A 27,907-nucleotide genomic window follows, 5' to 3' on the forward strand; every position below is an offset into this window, starting at 1 on the left:
AAACTATAACTGAAACGAATCAAAACTAAACTGTAACTAAGGATTTTCAAAAAATAAAAACTAAACTAAACTAGCAAACAATTGGTAAAAACTAATTAAAACTAATATAAAATTGAAAATCTGAAGTCAAAACTAAATAAAAATAAAAACTAATGAAAATTGCAAAACTATTAAAACCCTGGTAACAATGACAGAAATATAAACAGGTAATCACAGAATGGTAAATGGCCTGTATTTGTATAGCGCTTTTACTAGTCCCCCTAAGGACCCCAAAGCGCTTTAAACATCCAGTCATCCACCCATTCACTCTCACACACTGGTGGAGGCAGCTACAGTTGTAGCCACAGCTGCCCTGGGGCAGACTGACAGAAGCGAGGCTGCCATATCGCGCCATCGGCCCTTCTGGCGAACACCAGTAGGCGGTAGGTGAAGTGTCTTGCCCAAGGACACAATGCCCGAGACTGTCCGAGCTGGGGCTCGAATCGGCAACCTTCCGATTACAAGGCGAACTCCCAACTCTTGAGCCACGATCGCCCCTAGAATGATCATTAACTGAATATCTTTTCACTGTAAACAGCATAACACTGAGGGTTTATGAGAAGAAAATCTAATTATAACTTTAAAGCTAAGATCTGTAATTCTCTGAAGATGTTGATCTCTGTGTTTATATATAAAGCGTATGGGGTTCTGTGGCTGCTTGTTGGTGGCAACTGGGTGGAGCAGTTGATGGTCACAGGGTGGACAGAGCGGAGTGATGGAGAGCAAGCACATATCCAATTTTCCATTATGTCTGTACGAATAGCCGGAGATAGATTGGTGAGTATGAGCAGTGAAGTCTGTAAGAAGTCCAGTATTTTTCCTCCCTGTTGGAGTCTGACTTATTTTCTGTCTCTCACAGTCTTGCTTTGCACCGTCTGCCTTTTTTTAGATGTCTCTCGCTGATCATAAAGTTCAGAAGTTCAGACAAAAGGGGAGATGCATAGGAAAAAGCACAGAGACATGGTCGAGTAATGCCAAGACTGTAATGAAAGCCAGCCTCATTCTTCACACACTGTTACATCATCCACTCACTCCAACAACAAAGCCAAGTCAAAGTGTTTCTCACACACTGATGAACTCTGCTGACTAGAAGGATTCCAGTGTTGATGAAATTATTATAAATGAAAACATTAAAGCACAAAAATGACCTTGTAAAAATAAATATGTGATTTTCAGTCTTCCTGTGGCAAAGATATTGGCATTATCTTCTGCTATGCTAGTCTTTCTCTTTTCAGGGAAGTTTTTTCCACAAGATTTTACAATTTACTGACAAAAAACCCCGTAAAGGGCTTGAGGTCAGGTCTTTGTGGGGGTCACTCAACTCCTTCCACACCAAAGTGGGTGGTTAAAAATGTAATGTTTGTGCATGATGTCTGCACCAAACCAAATGATTGTACCGCCCCCTGCTGGTGGGTGGAACATATTTTAAAAAACAACAACATGTTTTTTGTGAATAGAAAATAAATGCAAACGCTTGTGTTTGCACCTAGTAAACATACATACCAGACTAATAACATTAACATGTTGTATTTGTGTTTTCAGTCATCCTACATCATTCCAGGGTATCTAAAGTTCAATCTGATTATCTCTAGAGCTGCGGTCCCCAACCCCCGGGCCTCGGACCGGTCTGTGAGTTGTTTGGTACCGGGCCGCGAGAGTTGAGGCTCAGGTGTGAAATGTATGGTTTTCAGGGTTTTTATCGGCTTTCAGCGTTATTTTGTTATCGTTTTTATCGTTAACTCGGTTTTCCTGGGTCTTTTTACGTGTGTTATGAATAAATCTTCTTTTTTTCGGTACCGGTACTAGTTTTATTTTGTTGTATTTATCCGTGACACCTTAAAGGCCGGTCCGTGAAAATATTGTCGGGCATAAACCGGTCCATGGTGCAAAAAAGGTTGGGGACCGCTGCTCTAGAGCCACTCCTAATGCCTATAACCACTGGGACCACTTTGGACTTTACCTTCCACATCTGCTCCAGTTGGTACTTCTCTATTATCTCATGCTCCTTCTTCCCGATGTTGCTGATAGATTGCCACATCTATCACAGTTGTGGTCTTCTGCTCCTTGTCAACCATCATTGTGTCTGGTTGGTTGACCAGTAGCCGTTTGTCCCACAGGACCTTAGCCCTGTTGTTCTCAACTACCTTTGGGGGTGTCTCCCATCAGGATTTGGGGACTTCTGGTCCATATGGGGCAGACATGTTCCTGTACACTATCCCAGCCACTTGGTGTGTCAGTGTTCATGGTTCTTACATTCTGCTACTTTATGCAGGATAGTCTTCAGGGCACCTTTGCACAGTCTGCAGCTTGGGTCCGTCCAGATCTGGTAGATTTTTGACTCGATGGATCTTTCTTCTGAGGCCTGTTCTTGTGCTGCCATGATCAGAGCCGCTCTGCTGTACTTTAAGCCACTGGTACCTACTTCCTTAATCTGTCAATGGTACATCCCATGCAGGGCTTGGTCATCTATGACAATTCCTCCTCCTTTACTTCATTACCATCTGTCTTCAGCTGCCTCAGGCTTTCTTGGAGTAGCTCATCTCAGGTGGATGTTTCAGATGTATTTATGGATGCTGACACTTTCTAATCATCTCTTTCCCTCTTTCTTTATTGCCTCAGGCTGGACATTAGAGGGAGACTTCTCTGTGTTGTGAAATGCTTTTGTGTCTTCACTTAAGTGGCATCCATCTCCTCTGGTGGCCAGATTCCAACTGAGTATCTGATGAATGATGGCTTGGATTCTGCTGGTTTCTCACGGCCTGTCTTACCTTTTCGAGGTATTTGACTGTGGCTAACCTTTGCGCATCTTTATCATTGCTTCCATTGGCCTTTGGGATACCCATTTAGTTGTAAATATCCTGTATATCTGCTATCCTCCCTTCTGGTAGCTCCACCCATTCAGTCTGGATCACTTCTCCTCTCTTTTCAACCCTTCGACCACATTTATCCAGTCCAAATCAAATCCTGATGTTCTCGTTGTAGATCCCCGTTAGATAGATCAGTGAGTTATTGTTTCAATCCCTCCTGGGATGCAACGTAATAATCATCCATTTGCAGGTGGTAGCTCACAGTCACTCCACTCCTGAATCTATAACTGGATCCACTCTCAGTGATGAGCTGGCTTATGTGGTTGAGGCCTATGCAGAACAGAAGTAGGTGCATTGGAGCTGTTGTCTTCCACAGTCCCATTAAGTTCTGAATAAATGTTATTAGTGTACTATTAGCCTTTACAAGTATCCATATGTGGGGCACTGAGTCGTAGGCTTTCTAGCAGTCAGTTCAGACACCACTCAAGTGTATTGCAGCAACTCATGTGATTAGCTGATTGTGTACATGCCTAGACATGGGCATTTTGATCTCATGATCAAAATGGGAAAGAAACGTGATTTTACTGATTTGAGTTTACAGGAAGTCAACTGAATAACCGTTTTTTACAACTCTGAATTTACAAAGCAGATGGGCTACAGCAGCAACACTGAGGCTACAATTTGCACAGGCTCAAAAAAAACAAAACAAAACTGGACAAATGTTACCTGGTCTGACGAATATTGATTTGGCCCAATTAACATGAAAGCATGTTGGAAAGGTACATGTACATTCTGCCTTGTACCGATAATTCAGTGGTAGTTTAATGGGGTAAACAATATTTCTTTTATGTATTATTTAAATGCCACAGCAGACCTTAGTTGCTGCTAACCATTTCCGTGCCTTTGTGACCACACTGAACTCATTTTCTGATAGCAGCATAACACATGATGTGTGACAGAGCTCAGATCATCTCAAACTGGTTTCCTTAACATGGCATTGAGTTTACTGTACTCAAATGGCCTCCACAGTCATCAGATCTCAATCCAACAGATTCACAGAGTTGACAAATTTGCTGCAACTGTGATGCTGTCATGTTAATGGATCAAAAGAGTCAGTGAAGGATGCTTCCAGTAGCTTTTTGAATGTATGCTATGAAGAATTAAGACATTTTTGAAGACAAAAAAAAGACTCCAACCCAGTAGTATCAAGGCATAACTAATAAAAAGTGTCTGGTGAGTTTATATTTTTTAAATCCTGGTCTCATCACCCATAAATCCAGAAACCCAGACGTTGCATGATAACTCTCAATCTGGATGTGAGATATGGGAGATATCTAACACTAAAAGAACTAAAGTAAAAAACAAACAAACAAACAACCCATTATACACTACAGTTTTTTCCCATGGGGGTTTGTTTGCTGTTGTCACCACTGCATGGTCTTAGATCTGGTCAGTTTCCTGGTCAGAGCGTGACGAACAGTCAACATGTAGGAGCGACGTTCAGGCAGAGGGCGCTGCTGATCCAACACCAACCTGTGGCACACACACACACACATACACACACAATCAAACAGCACATGAAAAAGAATCATAAAATCCTCTGGGCTCTAATAGTACACCCAAGAGAGATATCTAATTATTGTTTTTGCTTTCCAGTATCGTTCAGGAACTTTCCTATCATCATCTATAAGTAAATCTTTTGTACCACCTTTGTTTATTGCAGTATGACAGGGCGCAGTCCATCAGGAGCAGCACTGACTGTTGTTTTGAGTATATTTAATTAATAAAAATGTTGCATTCATAGTAGAAACACTGAAAACACGCTTAAAATCTGACTAGCATGGATATCACATGTCTGACAAAACACAGAAGAAACAAACCTGATGAGCTGAAGCACTGCTGCTTCCACTGCTAGGACTGCTTCAGCCACAGACAACTCTCTGAAACCACACCTAAACACACAGAACGAAATCAATGGCTCATTTAGTTAGCATGCAAGGAAATCGTTTTTACTTACTTTATTTAGCACTCAGACTTTGTAGGCACCATATAGTGGAATTCAGGCTGAGCAGAATTGATATCCAATACATACACTACTATACATAAATATTTAATTCTGTAACAAAAATGTGAAATTCATTAATAAAATATTGACCATGTAGTCACAAAAAGTTTGTTTCCATATAATTTACATGCTGTGTGCCTCACCATCCCCCCATGTGTACATTATACATGAAGTAAGAGGGAGTAACAGCAGAAGCTCCAGCTCAGAGCACAGCATGAATCAGTGACAGCAAATTTGGCGTGGATTAAGTCAGAAACAGCATAAAAGGGGGCACTGGGGTTGCAAAGTGGTTTGCAGATGGACAGCAAAGATGGGGAGGCTAAAACAGCTTCAGCTGGGATTTGCCAGCTGGTTGTGTACAAGAGTATCAGCTTACGATTACAGCCCAGCTTGACTGGACTGACATTTTTCTTAATCAATGACAAAGTTATTTTATTATCAAGTATAACAAAGACAAGAAAAGCATTGTACAGTATTACCATGCACATATGAAAACATGAGCGCTCAAACCTTAAATCCTTGGCTAGTCTCTGTCCTTCGTCTGTTGTCACCTGCCTGCCGATTTCCAAATCTGCCTTATTGGCGACCAGCACCGCGGGGACCACTGACACACAGACACACAAAGTGAAGTGAAATAAACCATCATGATGACCCTATGGCACGCAGTCTGGAGTCATTCTGTCAGCACACTACTAACAGAAGACAGGGTGGCACTACCAAACATGGAATCTACGTCCACTCGATCTGTGAATATGTGGGTGTGTTTATGTGTGTATGTAAATCAAAGAGACAGAACAGAGGCCTGATGTTTGTGTGAAGAACAGACTGTTAGTTCAGTTTTCAGCAGCCGTTTTCTCATACAGATCAAATTATCTCCCCACCCAGATTCTGCTTGGTTTGGTCAATGAGCGTCTTGAGTTGTGGGACCTCCAGGAAGCTGAAGCGCTGTGTGATGGAGTACAGCAGCAGGAAACCATCAGCCCAGCGAATGGAAGACTCCAGAGAAGCTACAGAGCTCTGCTAGAGGAGAATATATCATCAAAAGGTTTTCAGATTTATTCATAAACAATAGACATAGCTGGATATGTGTTAACAGGCTAACACTGTCACACTAACATCTACTTCAACATCACCATCTCACATGACAAGCTTGTCTTTGGACAGGGTAAAACAATGGGGTTACTTAACGTAATCCCTGGTTCTTTGATAACAGAGTGAGGTGTTTCACTACGCTAAGGCGATTCCCATAGTGAAACGAAGTTAGAAAAAGAACCTAGAAACGTCTTGCTATGGGGTGGCCAATACAATACTGGACTCCCTTGCTAATATTTCTTTATTTTTAAAAATTCTGTGTATAGTATTAATAACAAGAAAACACAATCCAAGTCCAATGAGAACAACAAAAGGTGTAAGTACAATCCCTGAAGATTCTTAGACTTCATATACAACAATATGAAATAAACATAAATTTATATACTATGAACATATTATACATACTATATCAGAACAGGAGGCGGTAGAAGTTGAACACTTATCGAGCCCTACTCCTTTGATCTTTGGAAAGTTAATTAGTATTCTGTGTCCTACCAACACTTAGTCCATGGTTGATGGAAATAACTTTCAGCTAGTACTCAAAGCACTTTTACACTCCAAGCTGCATCCACAGGTATTTTTATTTTATCACTCATGCACACCCACAAAGAGGATCTTCAGTATCTTTCCCAAGCACAACCTACAGATGCAGGAGCTGGAAACTGAACTACCTACTGGTAGAATTAGGAAACAAGTGTAATGGGTGTAACAACTGAAACAAATGGCATTACTTGTCCAACTACACTGTAGACTGTGGAGGACCATGAGTGACAAAATGAATGAACTAAACACAACATTAAATAATTAATTTAACATTGAGTAAATTAATTAAAATAGGAAATAAATAAAACATTTTTCTGAAGTTTTAAAAGAAATGAATTGCTATTTAATTAATTACATATTTATAAAATAATTTCAATTTTAATTACTTAATGACACAGTCAATTAATTATTTAATGATGCAATTAGTTAATCTATTTTGGCACTTTTGACCCTCCATACAAAAACTTGTTTGCAAAACAAAAAACATTTGAAAATTTTGCAAAATAAATGCTTTCATTTGAAAAACATAACAAATAATTTGGACAGAGCAACAGTGTAGCCTTTTAAAAAGCTACAAATAAAAGCCAATATTTACCTTCCAAGTTAAGTCCAGAATCTCCAGATCGACTGCTTCCTGATCCACCACCCGGCTGCATTTGTAGGTCACCTCTGAAGAACACACACACAAAGACACACACAGAGAACTGTGTCACTTTCAAAAATCCTGCCAGTGAAGAACTCGGGTAAGTTATGTAATGTTTACTGTCAGCAATGCAAAAATATTTACCCAGGTCTTACCCTTTTTATGGTCGTATTCACCAATAAATCGCTTGGTTATGAAACGAACACACAGCGCTGGGGACACAAAACAGACACAGTGGCTGAAGGCGAGAAGCACATTTCTAACACATTCTGCACAGTCGCACACACACAAAGTTCCTTTTAGTCATTTGAATCTGATCTAAATGTCTGTGAAGGTTCTCAGTCATCCAGGTCATCGTAGTCAAAGGAGCTTGCAAAGAAAAGCGTCTGGACTTCTTTAAGTTACTTGAAGACGTTTCAACTCTCATCCGAGAAGCTTCTTCAGTTCTAAGGTCAAATGGTGGGGAGTCCCAGATATAAACCTAGTGGGAGTATCCCCCCACAGAGGGACAAAAGGACCCCCTGATGACCCTCTAATCGCCTGAGTCAAGGTGTGAAACTGGGTGTGGGTCCCAATCAGCCAGAGTTTCGGGTGAGTTCATTGTGAAACCTGGCCCCACCTTATCATGCGAATTCCTGAGGTCAGATGGCCCAGGATGTGAGTGGGCGTTAAGGCGTCTGGGGAGGGATCTCAAAACTGGATTATAGATGGCAGAGAGTTGGTGTCGTAAACCACCGCCTCTGTTCAAAGATGGTCGCTCACAGTGGACATAAATGGCTTCTTTCACTCCTCTTTAAAACCATCTGTCCTCTCTGTCCAAAATGTGAACATTGGCATCCTCGAAAGAGTGTCCTTTATCCTTAAGATGCAGATGGACAGCTGAGTCTGGAGGTGGCTCTTTCAGACCCAGCAACACGCTCAGACAAAAACTGGTTCACCCGAAAGACAAAACGCCAAAACACAGACTTAACAATGTGGTGTATGCTGTACAGTGCAGCGAGGAATGCCCAGACCTCTACATTGGAGAGACCAAACAGCCACTTCACAAGCGCATGGCACAACACAGAAGAGCCACCTCCAGTTGAAAGAGGAGTGAAAGAAGCCATCTATGTCCACTGTGAGCGACCATCTTTGAACAGAGGCGGTGGTTTACGACACCAACTCTCTGCCATCTATAATCCAGTTTTGAGTTCCCTCCCCAGACGCCTTAACGCCCACTCACATCCTGGGCCATCTGACCTCAGGAATTCGCATGATAAGGTGGGGCCAGGTTTCACAATGAGCTCACCCGAAACTCTGGCTGATTGGGACCCACACCCAGTTCCACACCTTGGCTCAGGCGATTAGAGGATCATCAGGGGGTCCTTTTGTCCCTCTGTGGGGGAAACTCCCACCAGGTTTATATCTGGGACTCTCCACCATTTGACCTTAGAACTGAAGAAGCTTCTCGGATGAGAGGTGAAACGTCTTCAAGTAACTTAAAGAAGTCCAGACGCTTTTCTTTGCAAGCTCCTTTGACAATCTGATCTAAAGCATCCTCACGTCATGCCTCCTTATGTGAGTGTTGCCTTCAGAACGACGCTCTTAGTGACTTTATTTAAATAAACGCATAAGTGCTTCCTTTGTGTTTGGGTGGAAAGAGCCCAAAAGTCTCGTGTCTGTTTGACTTTCATGTCTGCTATTTAAGGCCTTGCTGTATTTTATCAGGATACATTAAAAGGTTAAACACGCTTGTTTAAACCATCACTTGAGCCTTTACACCTGGAAAAACACTGAGTTTACTTTCAGGCATGCTGCCCACCACTGTCACAATCAAATCCCAGCATGCAGACTTTGTCGACATTGTGCATAGATGTTTTGTTCCCTGAAATTTACTCTGGTCCTTCTAATATGAAAGAAATTAATGGAATTTGATGTGTGAGCCTTTAAACCATTGACAAAGTGCCGACAGCTAAATTTGGCATTGCTATTTTTGTAGTTTGCTATTCGCATTAGTTGTTATACTGTAAGAATGTATGATAATTTTTACTCATCACACGTCTTATGTTTCCTGAGTTATTTGGTTTTTTTTTTTAAAAAAATTTTATTGAAAAAAGAAAACAACAGTACTTGCAGTTACCGAAATACAATCAACCTTTCTTCATCTCCCTAAGTAAATAAACATATATATATAAGAAAAAAAACAACGCATTCTAAAACAAATACCCCCCCCCCCCCCCCCCCCCCCCCCAGTCCCACACAGATCAACACAACCATCAAACATATTAGAGGAATATAACAGTAACAGAAGTACATTTAAACAGGCAATACCTCTAGACTAGCAAAATAAGAGATAAAGGGTTGCCACTTGTGAAAAAAATTGGCTGTGCAACCTCTCAACGTATATTTAATTTTTTCAAGTTTTAAAAAAAACATGACATCTTTAAGCCACCGGGAAATAGTAAGATACTTAACAGACTTCCAATGCAACAATATTAGACGTCTCGCTAATAGGGATGTGAAGGCTATAATATCCTTTTGTGTGGAATCAAGTGCGAACAGGAATCCCAAATACAGCAATCAGAGGACAAGGATGAAGAGTTACCCCAAGAACAGTTGACATAATAGCAAAATACCCAGTCCAGAAACTTTGTAGCTCAGGACACAGAAAAAACATGTGGCTAAGGTGACAAGGAGAACCATGGCAACATTTATTTTCCACTTCTGGATACAATTCAGAAAGTCTAGACTTAGAGAAATGCACCCTGTGTATGACCTTAAATTTAATTAGTCCAAGACGAGCACTGGAGGTGGAAGATCGTACCCTCGCTATAGCCTGTTCCCAAAACTCCTCATGTATTCGAATTCCTAGTTCTCCTTCCCATGTACACTTAAGCTTAACATTAGAGTGGTTACTAAAAGACAGAATAGCATCATAGAGTTTCGAAATGGTTCCTCTGTGATGAGGAATAAATGATAATGTAGTTTCCCACTGCTGTTCTGGAGGTAAAGAGCGGAAATCTGGGAAACACTTGGCAACAAAATTTCGAATTTGAAAACAGCAAAACAAATGGGTAAAAGGGAGATTATAACGAGAAGACAAGTTGGGAAAACTATCGAAAACACCATCCACATATAAATGTTTGAACTGTTTTATACCCTTGTCACACCACACTGAGAATGTTGAGTCCAAAAGTGAAGGGGGAAACAAATGGTTGTCGCTTAGAGGACCCGGTTTCCTCAGTTATTTTCGTAGGAATATGTGTAATATTAAAATGTTATGGGTGTGTTGTAATGTCTCTATAACTGTGCTATGAATCTGTCTTCTCAATGCATGAAAGCAGCTGAGCTCATAGTCGAGCGCACAAACATTTGAAATGAAAAGCAACAAGTTTGTCTATTACACTCAACTGAAGACGAGCTACTTTTAGAGCTGGACAAAAGTAGCAGACCTGTATGACATTCAAAACATAGCAGTGGAGGTGATGGAGGTACATGTCAGTGCTATCAAAGATAAACACTCTAGGTTTTCCATTTTTAGCAAAAACCTTTAAACCGTGACGTGCAGTTAACCCTAAACTTAACCTCTTTCATGCACTGCTGAGATGTTATCTGTTTCAGAACTTACAAAGCACGTCCCCCTCTCTGCGTGCCTGTGGTTTTCAGCTGCTTTGTCTCCAGCTTACCTGTTTTCCCAGTGTTCTGAGCTCCCAGAATGAGAAGTTTAACTGGAACCATTTTCCTGTTGTAGCCAAAATTAGTCCAGCGCGTGCCCTGCTGTTTGTCCCCGATTGATGCCCTGCAGGGAAGAGCAGAGGATGCTGAGCCAGCTTTGGGAGACAAAACAAAAGTAAATGTCAAAATAATAAAAACTGCACACAGTCTCAAAGAACTGAGAAAGAGCACGGACAATGAAGCCAGAAACTGAATAGAAAACTTACTACTGCAATAGTACTGACCATAAAGTGAAAATAAACTCCAGATATGGGGAGTAGTAAAAAATAAATAAATGAACTCGCTGCTTGGTCTTAGACACTGAGCAGACAGAGAGTGGAGAGATGAGACTGTCTCCTCTTCTCTCCTGTGCCCCCCCCCCCTTAGGAAACTGCATATGACAGGAGCCATTTGTCTGTGGGAATGGCGTCCAACTCCGAGCGCACATCCTATTTTGGATCTATTGAGAACAAACACACGGGCACTCCTTTAACTACTTAATCACATCAAAAGCTCGCCTCTATCCACAGAAGTTCTTTGACACCAGATATCGACCCAGAGTCCAAAATGATCTCAAGCCTCACTATAATAACTCTGAGACTCAGGTGAGTGCCTCTGAGTGCACATACTTCAATTTCAGAATGTCAACTGGGCCGAGAGCGTATTTTGAAGCTCAAGTATGTGCATATATTTAATGAATATTAAAAAACTTTTAAACAGCTACATTTCAGAAGGAAGGTGTGAAACCCATCGTGCTTTTTGCTACCTTCTGCCATGCAGATATACTGCTTCAATGCTGGATGCTCATATAAAACATGAAGCCACTCTGTGAGTCAAAAGCTCAGGCTTCACATATTGTTTTGTGCACTTGGATCTACATGCCATAGAGATAGGACGTCCTTATATGGTCATCTCAGTCACAGCACCTGCAGTCTTTTGTTTGTGAGGGGCAGCCAGTCAGAAGAAAGGAAGGGAGAGGAGCTAAAACTTGTTTCCAACAGTGGATCAAGTGAGGAGTTGCACAGCAGCTCAGTGTAAATAAGGATTATTTTAAACTCAGAACATGCAGAGCTCCTACAGGAGTCCAAATTCTGACTTATTACTTCCTTTCTAGAGTCTAGTAATATAATACATATTTTAAAAAACATACATTGCAAAAATAAAGTGAAGAATATGAGGACTTGTTTGATTTTAAAGCATTTGGAAGGCGTCATAAGCAGAGATGGGCAGTAACGCGTTACTTGTAACGTTACTTGTTACTTGTAACACGTTACTGTAATCCGATTACTTTTTTCCAGTAACGAGTAAAGTAAGGGATTACTATTGAAAAAATGGTAATTAGATTACCGTTACTTTCCCGTAGGAACGCTGCGTTACTGCGTTACTAAAACCGTGATTTTTTGCGAGAATGTCTCATTAAAGTGACGTAAGCGAGTGCGACGTTCGTGACAACAGCTGTGTGCAGATCAACAATGGATCATATATGGAGTGCGGGAGAGAGTATGAGCGTGCAGCGTTTAAAGCGTGAAAGTACTGACCTTACTTTGAGTTTGATTCCATAAAAAGTGACAAAAACATTAGTGTCCGTTGTGCGTGGGAAGAAAACTTCTTTTTACAGCGAAAAAACCCCTAAACTTCCAAACAAGCACCGAGTAGCTACGACGTAATGGGAAACTCACAGAGAAACTCGCGGATTCTTCCATTGACCGCTGCAGCACACCTGCACCAGGGTAAACCTCCGCCTACCCCACTCCTGCTTTACAGGTGAAAATAGAGCAAAAGGACCGCTAGTCTTTGACTTTATTTATTTTCTGCTTTGTTTTACTTGCATCTATTTGAAAGACTGAGTGTAAACACACACACAAAAATTTATGTGCTGGAATGTGCAGAAAATAGGTTTAAATATTAAACAAATTTCTTCAAGTCAGAGAATGTTGCATATAATTAAATTTTTGCTTGATGCATAAAGTTAAAAGGTTAAAACTAATAAAACAAGTTTTAAAAAGAGACTTTTCCATTTGATTACATTTTGTATGATGGATTATGCAGAAAAAGTAGAATTGGGCTGAAAGATCTATCGCTTTATTACCTATTCAGGTTGTAAATCGTGTTTTTAAAAAGTAACTAAGTAATTGATTACTTTTGAAAATAAGTAATCAGTAAAGTAACGGGATTACTTTTTGGGGGAAGTAATCAGTAATTAGTTACTGATTACTTTTTTTCAAGTAACTTGACCAACACTGGTCATAAGTGATATAATTTGAATGTTATTAAAATAATGCAATGGGAAAAAAAACTCCTTAAAACTGGAGTAAAGACATTTTTAGGATTTTATTTATATTTTGTATGTTTCTCAGATTTATTCCACAAAGCTGGTTCTCAGCGGCGAAAACAATTCAACAGTATACACAAGCATTGAGGGCGACTTCAACTTATGGAGCAACACAAAGTTCAGAGCTGTCGTCATATCAAGCGTTCAGCAAACAGATGGCTCGTCGACGGCGGCGGCTCCTTCTGTGACGGCTTTGACGCACTTCGCCATTGTTTGGGAAGCCCTGCTGATGGAGTCTGGAGACAGAAAGAAGCAGCACAGATTATGATACATATTTGCTTGTACATTATTTTGAGAAAAAAAAACAGCTATTATATATACTAAAAAAATAAGTAAACAAACGTACCTGTCATGTAGAAGTCCTTTACTGTAAGCTGAGGCGGCACCAGAGGAGCTGCTAAGAGCTCCTGGTTCACAGTCTGAGAGGAACAGAGTGAGGAGATAAACAGCTGAATAAAGTTGTCAGGTAAATCAGAGGCAGACCAACTAACTGTGAGTGTTTCTGTACCATAGCGAGCTCATTGGCTTGTTTAAAGTAGTTCGCCTCCTCGACATCGTCGTAACGGACCAGGTTAGGAGAGACTTCGGCAAGCCTGGATCGGATCTCATCTAAGGAGTCGTAGGGCAGCGTTACACCCGTCAGCTGTAAACGCACAGAGACGTTAAGATGACTGGTTTCGTGTTAATAGTGAACATCAGTACGGATACTCAAAACACTTCCTGCTTACTTCAGACAAAGCTCTGATGATCTTCCAGTCCTCTCTGGCGACTCCAGGAGCAGTGACGGCTATCTTGGTGTGCTGGCTCCTGCCTTCAGTGTTGACATAAGTGCCGTTTTTCTCCGTGTATGCAGCACTGGGTAGGATGATGTCTGCCATTGGTGCTCCTACGTCACCGTGATGACCTGAAGGGGTTGCAAATTGATGTTCATTCATGTCCCCAGATTAGCAGCATTTGGTTTGTCAAATCTGTGTGTGTGTGTGTGTGTGTGTGTGTGTGTGTGTGTGTGTGTGTGTATACCCTGGTAGATGATGAGGCTGTCTTTGGGCAGGTCAGCTCTGCTGATGCAGCCCGCATCAGCTCCCAGCAGGAAAAGCACTTTAGGTGGATTCTTCCTGATGGCGTCCACTCCGGCCTTGTAGCCTAGATCGAGGGCAGCCACTTGACTCGCCACCCTGCTCTCACACACACACAGACACACACACACACAGTATGAGCATCTACTGTATCTCATTGCATTAGGGTTACTTGAAATCAGCTGCTTAGCTGTACCTGTGCAGGACGTTAAGGACTTTCCAGCTGTCCTCCACTCCGCTGCTGGCTCGGGCGTTCTGAGCAATGGTGGAGACGGCGCTCAAAATTGCAACTCCATCTTCTCTTTGCAGAGCGCCGCTGCCCACAACCACAACTGGACGCTTGGCAGCTGAAAGGACCTGCCAGGAGAGAGCGGAAAAAAAGATATTCAGTCTGGAAATGACTGCCCCTGCCTGAGCCTGGTTCTGCTGGAAGTTTCTTCCTGTTAAAAGGGAGTTTTTCCTTCCCACTGTCTTCAAGCGCTCACTCATAGCAGGCAATCTGATTGTCGTAGTTCATTCTCTATATAGTCAAGCGTTTAAGGCCATTCACCATTTTGAATCTCACTGGACGACGTGCGTGTCCATTACCTCGCAGAAAGCATGTGTGCCATTGGCCAGCTGCTTCAGGACTGAAGTGTCTTCTCCTAGGTGATCGTACGTGTAACTCAGGTCAACCTTGTGGCCCACCGTGGCAATCTGCAGCTCATTATGGAGCCAGCTGAGTGAGACGATAACAATTACCAAACTTTAAAAAAACAAACAACTTAAAACTTAGACTTAAATAACAAACCGTTAACTGTGATATGTGTTTACCTCTTGCGGATTCTGGCATTGAACAGTGGGGCTTCATAGCGAGGGTTCGTTCCCACGAGCAGCAGCAGGTCAGAGTCCTCAATGCCAGCAATGCGAGAGTTCAGCAGGTAGTTGGAACGCAGGTCAGTTCTGCAGAAAGCAAAAAGAGATGTAAAAAATAACACTGTCAGCTAATAAAGCCATGCATTTTAGCACCTAAGGGATGATGGGAGGCTCTTCCTTACCCTGCACCTGCCATGGGGAACAGCTCCTCAGTGCACAGGTTTTCTGAGTTGAGTCTGTTGAGGAGATCTTTGAGGGCGACCAGAGCTTCAGCGTCCGCCATCCCTCCCACTATGGCTGCCACCTCACTCCCCTGCACGCTCTGCAGCTGCACAAACACAATGTGATGACGACATGACGACAGCCCCAAACTTCATGACTACAAACAACAACAAACCTTAAAGTTTCACAGAATTTATATATGATTAATTTAATTACCAAGCAAGAGCCAATAAAGAAGCAAAAGCACTTACTGCTCCAGCAACACGAGTGAGAGCGTCCTCCCAGGTGGTCGGGGTCAGCTGACCTGATTCATCCTTCACCATTGGTTGGGTCAGCCTCTGCCTCTTCAGCCCATCATATGCAAACCTGCAGATACAGTTTAGTTCAGATACAGTGGAATACATACATATATATATATATATATATATATATATATATATATATATATATATATATATATATATATATATATATATATATATATATATATATATATATATATATATTTAAAAAAAAAAACACCCAACTGTTTTAAAGATGATTATAAAGTGTGAGACTTTATTTCCTGTTCTGTATTACCTGGTCTTATCAGAAATCCATTCCTCATTGATGTCATCGTGGAGCCTGGGCAGTATCCTCATCACCTCGCCTCCACGTGTGCTCACAACAATATTGCTACCGACAGCGTCCAACACATCGATTGACTCGGTTTTCCTGCAAAGACGGCAGAACAACATGACGTAAAACTGCTCCTGGAAGTTCAAGAGAACTCGTGTTAAATACAATCGAGCATCAGACCCTTTCCTACCTAGTCTCCCACGGTCTTGCAGTGAAGGCGTAGGGCTTGGAGGTGAGCGCCCCCACAGGACAGATATCGATAACGTTGCCCGACAGCTCCGACATGAACATCTTCTCCACGTACGTCCCGATCTGCAAGTCGTTTCCTCTTCCTGTCGTTCCCAGGTCTTCAACGCCGGCAATCTCGCTTGCAAAACTACAAACGCACGCAGGCAGGGCAAGCTGTTTGAATATCCACCTCCATGCAAATGTTACAGCTCCATCAAAGCATGAACTGGTTTTAATCACTGTACATCAAATCTGTCAACACTGCTTTTAGTTATTTATTCACCCTTTATTACAGAAGTGCAATATTTTCTTTAATTACTGTTAGGGATGCAACGATACCAATTTTTTCAAACCGATACGATACCGATACTTGGATCTGAGTACTTGCCCATACAGAGTACAAAAACCGATACTTCTACCACACACACACAAATGCAATGAATTGGAAGACAGGTTTTATTTTATTCTCTGCTGATAAAAAATAAAATCTTAATAAAAATGACCACAAAAAAATTTCAAGTGAAAAATAAACACTTCTGTTAAATTATTGCAGAGTCTCCACATTGTAATTTAACAAAATATCACTGAACTATTGGCACTGTCTCGAGCTTTCAGAATAATAAATAAACACTTCTGTTTGGAATAAAATAAACTTTTAAATTGTTACAGAGTGTCCATATTGTAAACAAACAAACAAAATAACGAAAGTATTTGGCATTGACGAACAAACTCCTCATCTGCCCGTGGATCATCAGTCCACTGTCCCGTTAAACCAAGGACTGACATCGCGCACACACTGCTTGTCTTTACCTCTTCAGAAAGTTTTGGCACCATTATCTCCCTGATGTGTGGGCGGTTGGGAATTTCATATCGCAGCTCGAGTATGCTGAGAAGACGATGCAATCCTATGTTTTCCACGGCCGGCATTGGCTGGTCATCCAGAGCGATAAAATGAGTCAGAGCCTCTGTTATTTTAACTGCCCGTGGATTTTCTCTTGACATTTTTCATCGCTTTTCCAAAACCTGAGTTAAAGTTGGCTGTTCCACACTGCTGACATTTTGTTTAGCCTAGCTACAGCAGCCTCCAGTTTCTCTTTTTTATCTGGAGCTGCCAGTCTCACTCGTCTAACCCTGTGCCTGTTTAGCGCGGGATGTCCCCCTAGTGGCCAATCTAAAAAACTACAACAGAAATGACAAGCCACCCTCTGATTAATGAAATAAGTTAGTATCGGTTCATGGTATCGGTTAACTTTTACGAGTATGAGTACACACACATTTTACAGTATCGGTCCCGATACCCGATACCAGTATCGGTGCATCCCTAATTACTGTGACCTTTCCCTCTTGAAGCACACATTGATGTCTAGCACTGTGCATGTATGTGTGCGTTTTAGATGAATAAGTGTGTTATCGGTCTTTATTATGTCCTTATGTTCGGTTTCTAGGTAGTTTAAAACACAATTATAAAGGAATTGTGGACCTTCCATGAATGTAACGTGTCTTTTCCCACATTACATCGCTGTTAATGCCACATTATTACATTATTCGTGACTGATGTGTACATGACACTCACCGGACGCAGCGCGTGCACTGGATGCAGCGGGTCATGATGGTTTTAATGAGAGGCCCAATGTTTTTGTCCTCCACTGCTCTCTTTCCTTCTGAGAAGCGGCTGCGGTCTGAACCGAACTGCATGGACTGATCCTGAGAAAAGAGGAGAAAAAGACGGGAAAAAAGCTGATCCTTTGATCTAAATGCGCTCATGAGAATAACTTAAATTACACTTCTGCAAGGTTACCTGCAGGTCACACTCTCCTCCCTGATCACAAATAGGGCAGTCCAGCGGGTGGTTGGCCAACAGGAACTCCATTACTCCCTCTCTGATGAGACACAAACACATGAATACACGCCTTTAGTTTTCCTTCGTTTGACTTGATGTTTTCAAAGTGTGCCCAAAGTTTGAATAACATTAAGCTAGAACCAGAGACCGCTACAGTTTTTACCTGGCTTTTCGTGTTTTCTCTGAGTTGGTGAGGATGTTCCAGCCTTTCATGACGGGCATGGCGCAGGCTGCTACTGGCTGAGGGCACATGACACAACACGCATACATTACAAATAAATTACTAATCATTTGCGCTGAGATTGGTCCCAAAGCATCTTAAACTCAGTCTCAGCTAAAATCATTTTCATCAAGTATAAACAGGAGCCTGACGTTACCTTTGGTGCTTTCTCAATCTCCACCAGACACATGCGGCAGTTTCCTGCCACAGAGAGGCGCTCGTGGTAACAGAACCTGGGGATTTGAACCCCGACCTTCTCACAGGCCTAGCCAGGAAAAGAAACAAGGCAATTTGGTTAATATACGTGATGTGAAATTACAATCCAGGCTTTGGCGAATAGATTGCCAGGTATTTTACGTTTTCTTGCTAATTTTGTGGTCTGACTTCTTTAGAATTAAAATGTGAAAATGACTAACAGATGAGTCAAAGCTTTGCTAAAATATCCACATTCCTATTACACTAATATTCCTTTATAAAACAGGAAAGTGACTAAATGTCAGTTGATCTGTCCTTAGTGGTTACTGCCCAGTCGACTGGTGCTTGAGGGAATCATAAATCCAGACTGCGTGGTGTTATTTCACAGTGTTTGAAAACTAGGCCAAAACTTAATCCAGAGATTAGTTAGCTACCTAAAACTGACCCTCTATCCTTGTTACTCTACACTGGCTACCTGTTAGATACAGAATTAGTGTATTTGAGCCCATTTTTGAATATGAAGCTCAGATTCACTTTGATGCACGAAATTACTGTCATGAAAACACAGATACCACAAAGTACTACACAGCATGAGCCGGCAACACTAGGTGACATCTACAACAGCTTGCAGTAAAATTGTGTACTGAAGCTTTCGTACCTGCAGCACAGTAGTTCCAGGCTCCACCTCCACTGGTTTCCCATCCACAAACACCTCCACCATGTTGCTGGCTGCACGCACTGGGGTACGCACTTGAAGTGCATGCACATAGAAAGAAAAGATCCTACTCAATCAACAGGCACATTTTTATGCCTGTTACATGCATACAGTAGGTGCTACATTTAGAAACTTGCATTAACTGCTATGTAATCTCGACTCTAACTCACAGACCATACCTGGGTTGGAAGAAGCCAGGCTGCCCTTGGCAGCTCCAGCTAGAGCCCGGCCAACGGTCGGCAGTCGCAACATGACTCTGTGAGAGAAAACATATGAGCGCTACTCAATGTGCTAATGCTGAAGTCATCATAATTACTTAAAGTGTACACAAGTGTTTGCAAAGGAGAAAGCAAGCATAAATGCCAGATCTTTACTTTTGTTTTCAAAACACAATCACTACAGTGAATTAAAGGGCTCTGCTGTTGCCACTTTTGTCCCCATCTATATTCTGAAAATGCTGGCGACCAATAAAAGAAACATGCAAAATCATGTCGCTCACAAGGCAAGTTACAGTGTCCTACATCTGTAATACACCTGAGGGCCTCAGCAGTGGCGTCATGTACATAATTAATTAGATATTTGCAGCGATACAAGTTTGTAATACAAGCTTCCTACTTTATTACAAACTGTACAAACTCTCCTCATGAGACTTTCTTTTTCATAGGGTGGACAAATTACTACATAATCACATTTTACACATTAAATATAGGATTTATTACATGGTTGTTATGTTGGATTCAGTAAGTCTAGTTTAAGTGACAAACTCCTACTCCTGAGCCACGGTACCCAGTGCTTCTGGGCTTTGCAGTTGTCAACAATAACAAGTGTTATGGCCGCGATTTCAGTGTTCAGCATTTTAACAAAATAATGCAGAGAAATGAAGAATTTACAAATAATATCGAGACAACAAAACATCAAACAGCACAGCACAACAGCTTTAAATAATACTCTGCTTATGTGGATGTGCTAATGAGCTGCGGGCTAACAGTGACAGCTAACAGTATTACTCAAGGACACAGAGACGCTGCATGTTCGTAGAGGGTAACTGAAGTTATAAGCTCAAATATTTCCTTTTTCGTTTCCTTCCATTTAATTACACATATATGTCGATGCGTTCATGTATGCATCACATTTGTTTGGTTCTTACCTTTCGCTATTTGGCCTTCTGGACCAGAACAGCGGTGATCTTAGTTATACCACCAATTGAAACAGCTATGGCGTGAGCAGAAATAGCAGGATGTCGTGTTTCCGCTTGAATACGAGGTCACACTTTTCACAATAAAAGTCTTAAATTCGTTCAAGCACTAATATTCAGCATAAATTGCAGTTTTTATTTACAGTCTGTAGCTTCAATGTAGCAACAAAATGTCCCCAACTTAAAAAAATTAAAAAAAAATTAAAGTAAAGTAAATTAAAAATGTAAAATAAAATTTGAAATCTCAATCATTTAAAACATGACGGTATTTGAAAAAAAAGAAACTGAACTCGGTTTGTAAATTTTATCTTGTGGATATAAAATGTATTAATAATATGGAACAAAGTAATGATATATTGGTCTGTGTTTTGGGAAAAAACAAAACAAACAAACAAACAAACAAACCCACTGATAACTACACGGCGTTTTAAATTGCCACACTGGAGACTTTCTCGCCGTATGAAAGTTCAAACTTCACCTTTGACTACATTTCCCATGAGGAAGGGAACGTTACCGGAACTATCTACGTGTGCATTTTCGCGACAGTTCAGGAAGCATCATATGCAAACAGCTACAGAAAACGAGCAGTAGTTTGGGCTTTCTCATGTGAAGGACTACAAGAGAAACAGGTAATTTTGTCTTTAAGTGAGGAATTTCAGTCGTTTACCAAAAAACTAAATAGCTACTGTTCAATTTGCGTTATGGTTATTGCTGGTGAGACTTAACGGGCCGTCTCATCTTATTAAAGTAGCTAGCAACGTGCTAACTGTGTCTGCTAGCAAACAAAGCGACAAGGAGATTAAAACATATCAGTGTTTATGCAGGAAGTCACTATTATTATTTAGTATGTGTCCTATTTAATTGCTACGAATGAGATGACTTTACATAATGTGTAGATGTTTGATGCAACTTAGTGAAAATGCACCAGATAGCTGCTTCTGTGCTGTTCTTTTTAAGCAGTTGTTTTTTTATTGAAGAAAGCCAAGAATGCTTATCAATCACAACTTGCTGTAGGACATATATAATATTACAGGTTAAGAAGATATAGTGTACAAGTTTGCTTTGCAGGACTATGTGCCAAATTTGAAACCTGAATTTACAGCTAAGGTACAGCTTATATATAACTTACACTAGGCTGTAGGGCATCGTGTCTAGGAGTTAAGCTTGATGAACTTCTCTATGGCTGTCCATGGTTTTCCAAAATGGCTTTATTGTGGGTTCCTTATCAATTTTACAATCACGCACCAAACCCTTCATACTAAGCATTTAAGCACATTTATATGGCAAATGTATCACACAGAGCATGTCAGGTGTAATAAAAATGAGTGGAAATGCACGTAAATCATCCATCATTGCTCTGGAAGCTTTGCAAGTAGGCATAAAATGGCATAATACAGTATAGTTATAAATTCATCCTAATTTTGTCTCAGGTTAGAGTCCTTTTCACTTTTCACTCTTCTCATCTGATTTTCAGCACCATGTTGCCAACCACAAACAGCAACGGTGCCCTGGCTTCCAGGGACGCTGCACGCCACACAGCGGGTGCGAAGCGCTACAAGTATCTGCGGCGGCTGCTTCATTTCAGACAAATGGACTTTGAGTTCGCCCTGTGGCAGATGCTTTACCTGTTTACCTCTCCTCAGAGAGTGTATCGCAACTTCCAGTACAGGAAACAGACTAAAGATCAGTGGGCCAGAGATGATCCTGCTTTCCTGGTCCTGCTCAGTATCTGGCTATGTGGTAAGTCAATACTCATTCCCTAAATAATTAAAGAGCACTGTGGTCAAGGTTTGATGAGGATATTTGTGAATTTTACCTCTAACCTAATCGGTTTGACTACATTTAAACAATCACTTGTCCTGCCAGTGAAACCCCGATGTTGGCTCTCTGCTATGATACCTAAACACTTCCTGTGTTGTTGTGCAGTGTCAACGATAGGCTTCGGTCTTGTGTTGGAAATGGGAGTCGTGGAGACGCTGAAGCTGCTGCTCTGGGTCGTCTTTGTTGACTGTATAGGAGTCGGTCTGCTCATATCAACTATAATGTGGTGAGCAGTAGCATTGAATAAATTAATGAGATGTCCTCTTATTTACTCTAATTAAGGCGTATTGTTTGTTCTTTACTGCATGCCAAATCGTATGTGTTCTTCTCCAGGGTGGTCACCAACAGGTACCTGCTGAAACAACCCAGCAGAAACTTTGACGTGGAGTGGGGCTACGCATTTGACGTTCACCTCAATGCTTTCTACCCGCTTTTAGTCATCCTGCACTTCCTGCAACTTTTCTTCATCAACCGTGAGTAGCCTGTAGATCTGTATGAGTTTAATCAGCACGTGTGAAATTAAATCATCTGATTCAAACCAACAAATGTTTGTCAGTACAGTTAAAATAAAATTTAAAGGGCGAAAGAAATGTTTATGATGCTCTTGCTTCACTACATTTCTCTTTTTCATTTCTTATTTCTTTAATTTTGTACCATGGCGGTTGCTAATATTTAGGCTCTCCATAGATGAATTACAGCACTGATGACTCTTCTTGTGTGTTGTGTTTTTAGATCTTGTGATGATAAGTTCAGATTGGTTCTTGGGATATTTTGTCGGGAACACTCTATGGTTGATTGCTATTGGTTATTATCTCTACATAACCTTCTTAGGGTACAACGGTAAGTACCCTGCACATCATAATGCACACAACTGGTGTGCTGCATGCATTTTCTTAATCTGTTTTTGATTTATTGCTGAAAATTCAATTTCATTATATCTTAGTTACATTAGAAATGAAAAAAAAATCTTATTTTTTTTAATTTATGAATTTTCAGGTTCATCATTTGTTGATTTTCTTAGTCTTAATCTTTGAAAATACTGACTGTTGATTTCTCCAACAATGTGTCACCTTGTTATCACTAAAAAGCTGCTGTAAATTGGTGATTAACGCCAAAAGGTGATCAGAAAAGTAGCATAACATTTTCTACTGCGCATGAAAATGTTTCATAAATTTTTATAACTTAACAACTATGATTTTGCTATAATTTACAAAGTCCAATCAGCCCTAATTTTTTAACATTATTAGTATTTTATGGGCTTAGATGTGCAATAACAAAATGTAATACAGCACTAAACTGTAATCTTGATTTTGCTACCACCTAGTGGCCATTTGGTGACATTGACACAAGTGCAGCAGACTAAACTTTGAATTTACACACATCTACAGGTTTTTTCGCTAAAGTAAAGTGAGAAGGGTTTAACTTATTAGAGATTCATTTTCTTTGTGGCTATAAAGCAGCATGATCACCATGGAGCACGTATACCTCGAGAGAAATGTAGTTTGTGTTTCAGTGTGATTGCAGTTCTTGCTGTCAGTGGTTCATGTAAAGAGTCTTCTCTTTCAATCCTCACAGCTCTACCCTTCCTGAAGAACACCGTGGTGCTGCTCTACCCCTTTGCTTTGCTCGGCCTCCTCTACATCCTCTCCATATCTCTGGGCTGGAACTTCACTCGGGGTCTCTGCTCTTTTTACAAGTACAGAGTCATGTAGGACAGGCTTGCCTCTGAGATTGGACACTAGCTGGCTCCAGGCTGACGCAAAATCTGTTTTCAGCTCATCTCTAGGTGACAATGACTCCACGTCCAGCTGCTGTCAGACAGGATTTGGCTGAGAGGGACCTCTGGGGGACTCTTAGTAAACTGGTTGATTGATGCCGAGCTGGGTGACACTGCTCAGCTCTCTCTTGATTTTCTGTTTGGCTGTGATGTTAAGCTGCAGCTACAAAGTCCGTAAACGGTGATGTGTTCAGACTGGTGACAGAAACGATGGGGGGCGGGGATGAGACGCAGCTTTTACTGTTGTTTTTTTGTATGATTTGTAAATATGACTCTGGCAGGTTGTAATATAAACACAGAGGTTTGTTTCTGATGAGTTTGCTTTGTTTCTTTGAGTTTTCTTAAAAAAATAATCAGATTCTGCTTATTGAAGAAGGAAAAAAACGTTAAGTTAGAAACATGGGATGCAAACTTATTTTCTTTTCTTTTCTAAAAGTGTACATTCCAAAGCACTTTCAATAAAACGTTTTAACTTAAGGTGCCTCAGTTTTATGTGCTGGCACAGGTTCAGGGCAGTTTAGTTTAAAAGCTCCCAGCAGCAGCAGCGTTTTTGTTCTCTGGATTGCTTTTGTAGTAACATGCTTCCGTCTCACGGTGTCGCTGTTGCAGTTGCAATCACAACTGAGAAACTCGCTGAAGCATCGCTGATGCTTTTGCTTTCTGTGTAAATGAAGAGTGACTATTACAAAGGCTGGAATATCTTAGCAGATGTGTTCAGTGTGTCTCATCAGTTCATACTGTTGATACAAAGCAAAAAAGGGTAAAATAGTCATCGTGTTATCCTGTGATGTTCTAAATAAAATGGAAAATTAATGTAGTCTCATTAACTTTATGAAAGTTATGTTACCAGTAGGGATAAATAAATAGCCCTAAATGTAGAAAATTTATCTTAAAGTCCATAAAAATGTAATTTTATTTAAGAAAACATATCATATCCAGCCTGCACAGATTAAAGAAATCATTCAAGTAATTTCAATAATTATGGGATGTTTGCCTTTCTGTGTGTGCATGTCAGTGTGGCCTCATTCAAAATGTCATGAGTGAGAAATTGATTTTCCCAAATGCCGCACCAATAAACTGAACTCAGTTCTGCTTAATATTAATTTTATTTTTTCATAAATGGCTGTTGGTAAGAGCAGATGTTACAATTAAGCAATGGAAAGGTAAAATAGGCATGTTAAAATGTTATCACTATTTAATCAACATTCCCAGAGCAAAAAGTACATATTTTTGCAAAAAAAAGGTTAACTTTATACAAAGTGCTGCTGCTATTTTAAGATAAGATAAGATGACCTTTATTAGTCCCACAGGTGGGAAATTTGTTTTGTTACAGCAAAAGTGCAAAGTTATGTAGCAGAAATTAGAAAACACTGGAATGCAATAAAATAGAATAGAATAAAATAAAATACTATATACAGTAGAATAAAATAGAATAGAATAATATATACAATAGAATAAAATAGAAATACAAATACTATATACAACTGAGTAGGAAAATACAAAACTACAACTTTGTCAGAAGAAGAATTGCACATGTAGCAGTCTTATTGCACATGTGTGGGTTTGTGTGTTTGATCAGCTGCAAAAGTCTTTATTGTGGAGTCTGACAGCAATGGGGAGGAAAGACCTGCGAAATCTCTCTGTCCCACACCGTGGGTGCCGCAGTCTCCCACTGAAGGAGCTGCTCAGTGCTGTCAGAGTCTCTTGCATGGGGTGGGAGATAGCCACCATTCTCCTGTCACTCACCACCTCCACTGGGTCCAGAGGGCATCCCAGAACAGAGCTGGCCCTTTGGATCAGCCTGTTCAATCTCTTCCTGTCCCCAGCAGAGATGCTGCCGTCCCAGCACCCCACACCATAGAAGATGGCTGAGGCCACCACAGAGTCATAGAAGGTCTTCAGGAGTGGGCCCTCCACTCCAAAAGACCTGGGTCTCCGCAGCAGGTACAACCTGCTCTGCCCTTTCCTGTAGAGAGCGTCTGAGTTATGAGTCCAGTCCAGTTTATTGTTCAGATGAACACCAAGGTACTTGTAGCTGTCCACAGGTACCATACCTTGGATGTTCAGTGGTTGCAGTGGAGGATGCTTGTGCCTGCGGAAGTCTACCACCAGCTCCGTGGTTTTACTGGCATTAATCTGGAGGTAGTTCAGCTGGCACCAGTTCACAAAGTCTTGAGTCAGTCCTCTGTACTCCTTGTCGTCCCTATCAGTGATGAGGCCGACTATTGCAGAGTCATCAGAGAACTTCGCTTGTAGTTGAATTACTTCATCTGCAGTTTTTTCCCCTTGTAACAGTAACAGAAATGCACACATGAAGGTAGCTCCAAGGAACATCTTCTCAGCATCTCTAAGTTTTCAGAAAAGATTAAAAGTCCATCAGTGATACTGGTGTGAAGTGCTCTGACAGTAACAAAAGTGAATAAATCACTTGCTGTCATCCATTTCACTGAGTGCATTGATGCCAGCTCCTCTGTAATCTCAAACTCTTTTGTTATCCCACGCTCTCATCGCTCACCGAGTGACACGCAGTCTGACGACGCCACATTTTTGGATTGCCTTGGATCGCTTGGATCCCTGGCTCAATAGGTGCTAAAAAGGACTTGGTACCAGGTGCTGCCACCTATTAGAAAACCCTTAAATTGGTGTTGAGTTGACTCAAGTAGATACTAATGGAGAAGGGCTGTGTGAAGAAGTATTAAATGTAGGATTCAGTGTGTGAATGTAATCAGCACCGTCACTTTAACCTCCTAAGACCCGAACTCTTCCACGGCATGCATTTTTAATTTCTCTTTGATATTTGGGCTGATTGGGTCCTGATGAATGTAAAAACAAAGAATTACCAGATTACCATTTTTTTCCCCTAATTTTTTGTCTCTAAGAAAAATGAGAGCCACATGAGGATATTCGTTTAAAATTTCGATAGAACAGTAGCAGTATAATGTCCTCGTAAGTGGATATCAGGCCCTTGTAGAGCAAAATTGAGTATTTTGGTCTAAATAACCCAAAATGTGATGTCCACATATGTGGACGCCAGGTCCTAGGAGGCTAAATATTTAAATATATTTGATGTTTCCTACTCAGGATTGAACCTAATGACCATGAACACCAAAGCTTGCTTTGTACCAGTCCAATTGTGCATCACTGTAATCTTCACCACAGTTCTGCAAACGACCTAGTTTTGTGTGCACTCAACTGTATCTAACTGCCTGGTACAATATTTCCACGCAGTCTTTGAATAACACAAAATTTTGCATGACGTTTCACAAAAAACACAATTTAATCACATGATGTGTATGAGTTAAATTTCCAGCTGATAAAATGTTTCTCTCAAATGTACAGTTCTAACCTTTGAAAATTACTTACCATCTTCCTCTGCTGTCTTTCTCACACCTTTCTCCATCTCTCAGTGTGCATATTTTTTTTTCTCTCAATGGGAAATAAAGTAGCTGTACTTTTATCTAGCAGATAAATTTAATGAGAAAGAGCATTCAGCTTTCAAGTCAAGTCAAGTGGCGTTTTATTGTCATTTCAATCATGTACAGTGGTTCAGAACAGAGTAAAATGAAAACAGGTTCCTCCAAGACCCTGGTGCTACATATAACATATGACAGACAATCAGCACAGGTCTACGTAAAGTGCAATGTGCAAAAATTGCAAAAAAAACAAGACAAGACAGTGCAACATTAGACATATCAGGATGATACAGACACAAGACAGTGCAATGGAAATGTGCAAAATACTGACTACTGAATTTCCCAGAGGAACCCACACGAGGGATTAATAAAGTTTTATCTAATCTGTTGTGCCAAAAGTATCTTGGTGTAAGGGGTGTGAGGGGTCTTTGCAGATGGAGCGGGTGCTATAAGTGTCCGTGATGGAGGGGAGAGAGGCTCCAATGATTTTCTCAGCTGCTCTCACTATCCGTTGCTGG

The 27,907-nt window shown here is 40.9% G+C and overlaps 3 protein-coding genes across 3 annotated transcripts; 1 reads left to right on the top strand and 2 right to left on the bottom strand.

Moving 5' to 3' along the window:
• Positions 1–4,270: 4,270 nt before the first annotated feature.
• On the bottom strand, positions 4,271–10,906 carry LOC148096299 (ras-related and estrogen-regulated growth inhibitor). Its single transcript, XM_087836730.1, has 7 exons — positions 10,855–10,906; positions 7,345–7,401; positions 7,142–7,215; positions 5,793–5,931; positions 5,422–5,515; positions 4,727–4,798; positions 4,271–4,379 (listed from the first exon to the last, which is right to left on the bottom strand). Exons 1-7 carry the CDS (start codon positions 10,904–10,906, stop codon positions 4,271–4,273), a joined length of 597 nt encoding a protein of 198 aa, XP_087692856.1.
• Positions 10,907–13,194: 2,288 nt separating this feature from the next.
• LOC102780848 (NADH-ubiquinone oxidoreductase 75 kDa subunit, mitochondrial-like) lies at positions 13,195–20,420 on the bottom strand. Its single transcript, XM_087836354.1, has 19 exons — positions 20,331–20,420; positions 19,363–19,439; positions 19,127–19,218; positions 18,431–18,538; positions 18,217–18,293; positions 18,012–18,093; positions 17,787–17,917; positions 16,176–16,361; positions 15,947–16,081; positions 15,619–15,733; positions 15,328–15,473; positions 15,104–15,232; positions 14,879–15,008; positions 14,487–14,647; positions 14,235–14,389; positions 13,943–14,118; positions 13,723–13,857; positions 13,561–13,633; positions 13,195–13,450 (listed from the first exon to the last, which is right to left on the bottom strand). The coding sequence occupies exons 2-19, from the start codon at positions 19,433–19,435 to the stop codon at positions 13,359–13,361; spliced, it is 2,196 nt and encodes a 731-aa protein (XP_087692480.1). The 5' UTR covers positions 19,436–19,439; positions 20,331–20,420; the 3' UTR covers positions 13,195–13,358.
• Positions 20,421–20,900: 480 nt separating this feature from the next.
• On the top strand, positions 20,901–24,289 carry unc50 (unc-50 homolog (C. elegans)). Its single transcript, XM_006807114.3, has 6 exons — positions 20,901–21,007; positions 21,853–22,118; positions 22,305–22,425; positions 22,533–22,672; positions 22,932–23,039; positions 23,775–24,289. The coding sequence occupies exons 2-6, from the start codon at positions 21,857–21,859 to the stop codon at positions 23,909–23,911; spliced, it is 768 nt and encodes a 255-aa protein (XP_006807177.2). The 5' UTR covers positions 20,901–21,007; positions 21,853–21,856; the 3' UTR covers positions 23,912–24,289.
• Positions 24,290–27,907: the final 3,618 nt, after the last annotated feature.

This window comes from Neolamprologus brichardi, chromosome 23 (assembly GCF_056152115.1).
Source record: "Neolamprologus brichardi isolate AB-2024 chromosome 23, ASM5615211v1, whole genome shotgun sequence".
NCBI classification, from domain to species: domain Eukaryota; kingdom Metazoa; phylum Chordata; class Actinopteri; order Cichliformes; family Cichlidae; genus Neolamprologus; species Neolamprologus brichardi.

Coding starts and splice junctions, on each gene's coding strand:
- LOC148096299 (XM_087836730.1), bottom strand. CDS start 10,906: ATGGTTCCAGTTAAACTTCTCATTCTGGGAGCTCAGAACACTGGGAAA. Junction 7,216..7,344: donor TGAATACGACCATAAAAAGG/GTAAGACCTGGG, acceptor TGTGTTCTTCAG/AGGTGACCTACAAATGCAGC. Junction 4,380..4,726: donor GCAGTGCTTCAGCTCATCAG/GTTTGTTTCTTC, acceptor TGTGTGCCACAG/GTTGGTGTTGGATCAGCAGC.
- LOC102780848 (XM_087836354.1), bottom strand. CDS start 19,435: ATGTTGCGACTGCCGACCGTTGGCCGGGCTCTAGCTGGAGCTGCCAAG. Junction 14,119..14,234: donor CAGCCTCATCATCTACCAGG/GTATACACACAC, acceptor CAACCCCTTCAG/GTCATCACGGTGACGTAGGA. Junction 13,451..13,560: donor AAAGGACTTCTACATGACAG/GTACGTTTGTTT, acceptor TTCTGTCTCCAG/ACTCCATCAGCAGGGCTTCC.
- unc50 (XM_006807114.3), top strand. CDS start 21,857: ATGTTGCCAACCACAAACAGCAACGGTGCCCTGGCTTCCAGGGACGCT. Junction 22,119..22,304: donor GCTCAGTATCTGGCTATGTG/GTAAGTCAATAC, acceptor GTTGTTGTGCAG/TGTCAACGATAGGCTTCGGT. Junction 22,673..22,931: donor GCAACTTTTCTTCATCAACC/GTGAGTAGCCTG, acceptor TTGTGTTTTTAG/ATCTTGTGATGATAAGTTCA.